Below are 9,552 nucleotides of genomic sequence, written 5' to 3' on the forward strand. Positions count from 1 at the left end.
ACTTCAACAACAATAGAGATACCAGCATCCTCCTCCCCATCATTCTCCTCCCCATCATCCTCCTCCCCATCATGATTTTCATCTTCAACCAAATCATCATCATCATCTTCAAAACATTCATCAGCTTCATCATCTTCTTCCCTGAACTCTGAAACCGTTTCCACCTTGCTATGGCTTGATACACAAAGCCGTACTCCATGCGTTTTGGTTATCTCAATCAAGTTTCGAACTTGTCTATCACTTGTAACATGAATAGGAGCGGTGTCTGGAGCCTGCATCATTTCTGCTAGTAATGAGTAGGTTATCTCCACAGATTCTGTGCTCATGTCCAGGTTATAATCTTCTTGAGTCATTGCAAGAAGTTCAGCATGTGTCGAACATTCCCCCAAAAAAATGATTATCACTCCTTTGACATTATCAACCACAAAATCCCAACAGAAATCTTTCAACAACCATTCTCCATACACTGCATGTAACTGACGCATCATCTACAAAAATTCAAAATAAAACACATTAGCAAACATAGAGAAAATGAAAGTTTACTAAACATTGACGCAGACGACATACCAGTAAGTCGTCGGGAAGACTTACTAGTAAGTCGTCCAAACAGGTCATTTTGCAATTGAATTTTAAATAGGACGACTTACAAGTAAGTCGTCCAGCTTTGTTTATTAAAAAAAAACCCTAAGTCGTCTAGGATAAAAGGGTTAGTTTTGCAGTTGACCGAATTGTGTCAGATATTTGACTTTTTCTAGACGACTTACCAGTAAGTCGTCTCCGGGAAAACAAAATTTCAGTATTTTATTAAAGCTAGACGACTTATCTGTAAGTCTTCTCAGGTTAGTTTACAATTCGAAAAAGAAACTTAAATATTTAACTTTACCCAGACGACTTACTTGAAAGTCGTCCAGGCAGACGACGTACGAGAAAGTCGTCCGAGATAAGCAAGTTTTGATCATAATCTAGGAAATAAATCTGGACGACTTTGCTTATCCTGGACGACTTTTTGACACAATTCGGTCAAATGCAAAACTAACCCATTTATCCTAGATGACTTATCAGTAAGCCGTCTAGGATATTCTCTAGATTTTTTTTAACAAACAAAGATGACGACTTAAAAGTAAGTCGTCCGTTTGACTAGAAGACTTACCCGTAAGTCTGCTACAGCCAGGCTACTTACGGGTAAGTCTTCTACACGAACAGATCTGGAAAAAAATTTCAATTTCATACCTTAAACTAGTGAGATGACTTCTTTAGCACACGGAGTCTTCTCCAACCACCCAGAATCTCAAACGAAAGTAACCCACCAGGAATAGTATGCGTGAATGGCTCTATCAACCATAAAAAATTTTGAATCAAAAGCTTGAGTTTTTTGGATGAATATGGAGGCAAAGTGAAAGAGATGTTGTTTTTTGTTCATAACAGGTGAGAAAGAGAGAGTGTAAATCGATTTTAGATGCATTAAGAGCTTCAAATTGGTTGTTCATGGTGGTTGGGGTATTGATGATATTGGCAATCTTGTAATTACTTGAACATGATGAGGATGAGAGAGTAAAAATGTCAGTTTCGGAAAAAAAAATAAAAAAATTTGATGATATTTTCGTGAATTATATGAACTTGTGGGGTGAATAGGACAAAAGAAAAATCCAAAAAAAGCATGGGTTAGTTTTAGATTTGACTTTGAGTTTTGAGTCAATCTTGCAAAAAGCCGGTGATTATTTACATGTATTTTAAACATTTTAATTCTTAGGAATAAATATTTAGATATTAGATGCTATTTTTTTTAAAAAAAAAAATTGAAATTAATAAAAAAACATTTTTAATTTATAAAATATTTTTTTTTAAATTATAAAATATTTTACGATGAAATATTCCATTTTAATTTAAAATATTTTAGAGTATATCATATTTGGTTGGTTAAGATTTTATATTATGATTTGTAATAGAACATTTAATTTTCTACTTTGAAGTAGTTTTATAAATAGAATATTTGAGTTTCAAATATTCTATTAACAATTTTAATTAAAAATTGACATTATTTTATATATGGAATAGTATATATATGAAAAGAATCTCGTTGCTCATTTTTATTTTAGGTTTCCTAATACTTAATTGTTTATCTACTCTCTTGTTAGTCATGAGTATAGATTTTATACAAAACAAAAACAAAAAAACTGATTTCTTTTTAGTTAATTTGATAGCAATACATTAGGAATGCTTTAATTGGAATGTTTTTGATATTAAGAATATTTTGTGAAGTTAATATTAAGCTTTAGATATTTTTATGTTTAAATAGATTTAGGACATACATTTATTAGTATGTAAAAGACAAAAGAAACTTAATGATATGTTTATTAAATATATTAGTGATATTAAAGGGTAAATAACTCGCAAAACTAAGATTATTTTTATTTTGTTATTTTTTTTAATAGATTAGATGGGATACACAGGGATAAGCATACATCTACAAATGGATCAATTGTGACCGATAAAGTCCAATGAGGCTACCAATAATGGATTGATTGTGACCAATAAAGTCCAACGTTGCTACCAGTGGTAGCTTGTATCATTTGGTTCAATGATAACATGGGTAATTATTTATAGACATTTTCCATTGAGCCACAATATTAATATGGGCCGAATCCAAGAAATAATCAAACTGGGCTGGAAATCATTCAATCTCTTTGTAGTGTTTTTCGGACTTCAAGATCAGCTACTTCCCAAAGACGGAAAATGATATTGCAGATTCGTTAGTTAGGAATGCACGTTCTTTACATCAACCTTTATGTCTTATTGGTTGTTCTATTCAGGTTTAGCTATCCAGACCATCTCATGTTTGAGTAATAGAATAGTCTTTTGCTGTAAAACAAAAAAAGGAAAAAAAAACAAACTCATTCAATAGATGTCGCTGACAATCTACTAAGAACTTACAAACGCATCCGAACGCCTAAATAGCAAACTCTGATATGCATTGTCAAAGGTAAACTTGTGTTAGAAATCTTTTTACGTTGTCCACATAACTTTCATAAAATATAAAATTGTTTCGATCGTCCTAGTATAAAGTAGACAATCTATATACTATTATAATATATGGTATACTATGTTTTTGCTCGTTATCTCAAATCAACTGTACAAATCACACATACCACATTTCTATCACAAGAGATGGTTTACTCTATTTTAGAATAGTTTTCGTTTTAAAATAGAGTAATTCTAAAATAGAATATAGTTTTTTCCCAATGGTTTATTCTGTATTTAACTCTAAAAATGAATATTTTAAAATATTTATTTATTTATCTTATGACTAATACTTTTTACTTACAAAATTTACAAATTGATCCCTTGTATTTTATTTTTCACAAAATTTTTATAAATTATATATTTATATCAAACATTTATTATCTTAAAAATTACATTACATTATATTAAAACATAATACATTTAACTTAAACCTCACCATTAGTGTATCTTTCAAAATGATCAATTAACGAATTTCGAAGCGTAACATGCGTTTCATTATCTTTGATTTTTCTAAATCGACCAAACGAGCAGGAAGACCATATGTTCAAATCTGAAATGCAGCCATTATTTTTTGCAAAGACGATAATCCAACCATACCCGCTGCATCCCTTTTTGTGTGAAGTAGTTGTCATGACTTTCAACGGCTTCGATTATACGAAGGAATAGAGGACGCGACATACGATATCTCCTACGAAACATAACATCATTGTACACCGGCGTCTCTAAAAAATAATCGTTGGAAAATCTATAACTTGGTGATCAAACAGCATCAGTTATCAATACCTTAAAAGAAGGAAATACATAATTTTTGGAACAACTAAAGAAGATAAGAGCACAATAAGAATACCACTTAGAGATTCAAAAGAAGAATTATGCTTTGAATGACCTGGAGGAAGAAAAAAATATTCATTTTATGACTTGAATTCAATGCAATATCCAGAAGTTTGTGCATATTTTCAAGAGGAGCGAACACGAATTTTACAACAAAAAAAAAACGTGGTCAACAACATGAACAAGAATCTACTCCTTTATCTAACTCATTTGGACAATACTTTAACAATCTTGGTGGATCTGGAGGCAATTTACCAGAATATTAAACCACAATTATCTATGATTTTAATTTTATGTTATGTTGCTTATTTCTAATTTTAGCATTTGTTTTCTTTGGCTAATTTTATAAAAATATTTTTAATTTTAATGCTCACTACGGAAAATGTGGGTATTAATAGCTGGCGTTAAATGCTATTAGTTCGTTTTAATAGTGTTCTCTAAAACGCTCTGACAGCGCCCGTTATCATAGGTCTGACCTTTTTGATAGTGGATATGTTGTATGCTATAGTTAAGTAAACAACGATAGCGTTATTATCTATGCAATTATTAATAGTTATAATAACGTGATATAAATGTTATTAAAACTCATCAATCTGATTTTTAGTAACAGCATTTGTCATCCATTTTACTGATTTGGATTTTTTAATTGTAGCTTTTTTTATTCCATTTAATTTTATAAATACAATTTAATTTAGAAAAACAAAAATGAAATTGCAAATTTTACGTTAAACATGAAAAGTTTACAAATCTACTTCCTTCCAAACGTATCAAGTTCAACAAACACCAACAACACAAATTTCCCCATTATCATAACACCAACAACACAAATCTCTCATGTCCACTGATCAGTGTTTTCTTCATATTCATCCTCTGAATTAACCTCATCGTCACACAGATCATGAATTGTGCTCACAAACTCAAGAACCTTGTGCAGCCTGTCACTCTACCAACACGTTAGCTGCACATCATCTCCATCATCTCCATTGCTTGAGATGTGGCGAGCAACGAAAACGTTGTTGTACCTTCTTTGGCTAAAAGACCATGAAAAAAAAACTAAAATTCTAAGCAAGATACAGAAACAGATTACAGCAACTACAGTGTTAAGAGAAGGGAATACTCTTTACCTGTTTCATCTCAACATCCACCATTTCGACATCAGAGCTCTGTTTTCATAAAAGGGAGTAACTTTTCATCAGCAAACAACAAGTAAAAGCAATATGCAATCAAATAATAGGCAGGATGCATTGCAAACCTTTTTTTTTTGGGGTTTCTTCCTCATCTTCACTCTCTGATTCATCAGAACCGGATTCATCGCTACTACTATCATTTTTAGCACTCTTGGTATCTTGTTTTGCCTTTGGTGCAGGTTTTTCATCTTCACTTTCCTGCAAATCAAACAATCAACCACGTGGTAAATGAATCAAATGTTTCCTTGTCATCAAAAGCTGTTTAATAATCTCTAAAGAACAGAAACTAACCTCATCAGATTCTTCCTCGGACGAATCTGAACTGCTTGCAGCCTTGGCAGCAACAGGAGCGGCCTTCTTGGAACCGGACATCTCCTTGAGAAGCCTCTGGAAGGCCCACTCCGATTGGCTTTGAGACATCCCGTCCACCATGGTATGCGCTGGTGAAGGTACAGATTCCGATGAAGAAACTTCCGGGAAAACGAAGAGGTGACGACGCCCATCGCGAAAGAGAGGAGCATTCTGGCGGCTGCGATGGAAATCACTTTTTGGCTGGTGCGGCGGGGAGATTTCAGATCAATCTCGAGGCGATGGAAATCACTTTTTGGCTACTAATAGTTTGTATAATTTTATAATTTAGTATAAATAAGTGTTATAAACTTAAAACGTTATGATAGAGTTTGGAATATGATATAGGGTTTGGAGTTATAAGTAGGGCTAGGGTTATATGTAGGGTTTGTATTATAATGTTTAAAGTTGAATATTTCTGTATGATAATGTTTAAAGTTGAATTTTTCTGTATGATATATAATCTGAGTGTTTGGATTAAAATGTTAAAAGTTGAAGATTTATGTATAAAATGGAATTTAAGATATAGGGTTTGAGATATGTAGTTAGGGTTTAGGGCATGATTAGGGTTTAGAACTTAGGTAAGAAATGTTCTTTTTGTTTTTCTAATATATTATTAGTGTTGGATTTTCTTTTTATCATTTTATTTTTTGTGTTATCTTTAGATTTTATGATGAGATATTAAAAATTTAAAGCTTACTCAAATTTTATTTATTAATTATTGCTTTTCAAATCAATAATAAATATAACCCACTCTAATAAAACACAAGAAAATCATTAATAAATATAATCTGGATGTGATATAGTTTTCTATAGTTTTCTATAGTTTTCTATTAAAATTTTAAAACACACAAAGTCAATACATGAAAATGCGTATTGAAATCTCATCCATTGTCTACATAAGAACTTTGATAAGTGAGCTTGGGTCGATTTTCTCAGGTCCTGAAATTCATTTTGCCTCTTCGTGGCTCCAAGTTGAAATATCTGACCAGTGTTTTTCAGAACCAGAAACGTCTCCCTCGAAAGGTTCAAACCATCTCGGTACATCAGACTCACACACTGAATTTAAACATCCAAGACTTAGGAGGTAAACCCATCTCTAGGTGCCCTTTGAATTTAAACATCCAAGACTTAGGAGCTAAACTCATCTTGTTATGTCCTCCGTCCTCTGTCCTTTGGCTTCGATTCTACCTCCTCGTCCTCTGTCAGAATCGTTTCTTCATAGTGTAGAGCTTCTTGCACAAAACCAGAATCATCATGATCGTTATCATCGTCGTCATGATCACAATCAGTCACCAAACATGAATCTGTTTCTTCTATGTTAGTCGCATCAGCCTCTGGAATCGAATCAATTACCACAAACGATGGTGATGGCCTCATCATCTCTGTTTCTTGCCACTTTGTTTCCAACTCCAAGCAAAAAAACAATTTGCTACGGATCGTCATGGTTTCCATACCGCAGCAACATCGCATCCTTGAGGTCTTTCCAATTTTGAAAAGGACGCCGCGATACTCGATTATTGTACCAAGACTCAGCTTCTCCTCTGATGACAGCGTAAGCCAACGCCATCTTCTGATCATCCGTGAAGTCTTCCGCCGCAAATCTATTATCCATCCAATTAATCCATGGTCTCAAATCATCACCAGAAAACACAGGAATCTCTATGAATCCCATCGTAGATGCTCCGGACTGTATCGATTATGTTGAAATGTCTCTTGAAACCTTCATTGAAGTTCTTCGCAAAGCTCCAAACGTCTCACCGTCACGTTTGATCGTTCCAACCTCAATTGATGAAATCCAAGGCCGCAATTCATCAGCAACGCCATTAAAGACCGGAAACTTCTCAGAAGTCATTGTTACGATCCGTCTTCACCATTGAGTCAGATCGAGCTCACCGTCACCGTCTCAGCGATCAAACGGCTCACCGCACCAATTGATAAGCAACCAAGTACTATATTATTGTTTATCGGAACCAATTACAATCTCAAGAGACCTTTCTCTCTGTGTCCTCTACAATTCCCCGAAAATAGCCAAACTCCAAGAACAACACGAACATATCTATACAAGCTGGAAACTCGTGTGTGGATATAAAGGAGAAGTCTTTTTTGGCTGAGAATGATATTCGACAGATCGAGATGAGGTAAGATTCGAAACCCAACAACAAAGAGAGAGAGGATCGAAACGTGGTGTGGTGGTGGTGGGACGGCGAGCGTGACATCGAAAGGAGGAGGAGAATTCGTCAAAAGACAGAGAAGCTGGTCGTTCGATTTCTCGTAATGTGGAAGAGAAAGAATTGATTTTATTTTCCGTATCAAGCCTGGTTAAAGGTTAACTTAAAGTATTTTTGATTAAAATTTGAGATATTCAACATTTACCATAGCGTTTAATTTTGGATCTGTAATAGTAAGGCGCATATACTTAGTAAATGATATCTTGCATATTTGCATTGTTTTAAATCTCCAATTTGCACATATTGATCATATAGATTAGGAATTTAGCATCTTTAGGATCCATATTGTATTCATATGTCTTAATCAGGTAATGGAGTATCTCATAGAGTGATTGGAGGTGTTTAGAAGCATTGTGGTTCGAAAAGAGATGAAGAATGAATTTTGGTCGAGTATAGATGATTGCAACGCGGGTTCACTAACCCGCGTTGACATGAAGCAACGGAGAGCTCCGACGCGGGATGCTATACCCGCTCGCACGAAGTTGGAGAAGCGGGATGACACCGCGACGCGGGTTCCCTTACCCGCGTTGTCGAAGAGAAACCGTCCATGGATCACGCGGGGACGACGACACGGGATGCTGTACCTGCTCGCATGATCCGCAGGCGTAACAACGATCCGACGCGGGGAGAGTGACGCGGGTTGGATCCGATCGTCTCTACCCGAGTCGAGATTTATCCTTAGTCGAATTTTAATGTTTTTAAAGGGCTTTTTAGACTTTTTAATAGAAACCATTAGGTTTTCCAAAGACATATAAATTCTCTTGTAATCCCAAGGTTGGGGGCATCTTGTTTTCTATCTAATCAAAAAGGAACCTTTAGGTAAAAGACCAAATCTTGATCATTATGTTTTTGAGATTACTTAGTTAATTTGATCACTAATCATGATTAACACCAAATCATCATTGATTCTTGGGTTTATCATGAAGATTAGTGAGTAGTCATATTTGGATTCATGGGTTAGGGAGACTAAGGGTGATTAGGCTAGATCTAAGGTGTTGTAGCACAGATCCAAATACAGTTTTAGAGAAAGTTGAGCTTTAGGCATTTCACACCCGAAAGGTGTTCGATGAAATGCCTGACCCAACTCTACTAAGCTTTTAACATTCTTTACCAAAGAGATTTGATGTTAAAGGTGTTAAGATGGCTAATGGACTTGAAATTAATGATTGCTTAAATAATATTCAACCAAAGAAATTTGATGGTTGAGTTATCTTAGTGAATGAACATTCATCTAGAGATAGAGTTTGTTTAGGACAGTGTCTAGGTCTAAGGTTGATAGATGTTGGGGTCGAAAACGGCTACGACGAAGTTAACGTCCAAATCCCCAAAGAAGAAAAACGTAGAAAAATTCTTCGACAAATACTTTTTCGAAATAGATTCTTCTTTACGAAAAGCTTTGCGGAAGAAACGCGAGTTATCGGACAAGAGCTCGAAAAGGATCGTTACGCAGCAACCAAAGACGTGCTCCGCTCGGTCGCTACGTAGCGACCGAGTTCGAGCCAAAGTTCAGTCGCTACGTAGCGACCAAACGTCCATTCCGCTCGGCCGCTACGTAGCGACTGAGCTCGAATCAAAGTTCGGTCGCTACGTAGCGACCGAGCTCTTCCGAAATGTCGATACGATATCAGTTCATGCATTCTCGTCTACCCTTCGATGCTATCTCCCGAATACCGTAGCGAACCCATCTCACGTTCCCCGCCATTTCTAAGTTATCAATCAAACTTTACCGTAAAAACCGCGGAAAGTTCATTCTTTATCGAAAGAAACCGTAATAAACGCTTCGAGTCGGAAGACGGTCCAAAGAGACCTAAGACATGACTCGAGGCCCAACTTACGATTTCTTAACCAACACCCCGTAAACCGCATGTCGGTTTACACTTGGTTCGCAAGGGAAGATAAATGTCAAGTTTCCGCGGATAAATACGAAATTTTGA

At 35.3% G+C, this 9,552-nt stretch overlaps 1 protein-coding gene across 1 annotated transcript in view; it reads right to left on the reverse strand.

Moving 5' to 3' along the window:
* Positions 1-5,471, reverse strand: part of LOC106320247 — a 15,583-nt gene extending 10,112 nt beyond the window's left edge. Inside the window, exons 1-2 of the mRNA XM_013758616.1 lie at positions 5,331-5,471; positions 5,105-5,237 (exon numbers count right to left, since the gene is read on the reverse strand). Of these exons, the coding sequence (XP_013614070.1) occupies positions 5,105-5,237; positions 5,331-5,471 (274 nt within the window). The remainder of the gene's footprint in view (positions 1-5,104; positions 5,238-5,330) is intronic.
* Positions 5,472-9,552: the final 4,081 nt, after the last annotated feature.

The sequence above is a fragment of the Brassica oleracea genome, unplaced genomic scaffold (genome assembly GCF_000695525.1).
Source record: "Brassica oleracea var. oleracea cultivar TO1000 unplaced genomic scaffold, BOL UnpScaffold00858, whole genome shotgun sequence".
In the NCBI taxonomy this organism is placed as follows: Eukaryota; Viridiplantae; Streptophyta; class Magnoliopsida; order Brassicales; family Brassicaceae; genus Brassica; species Brassica oleracea.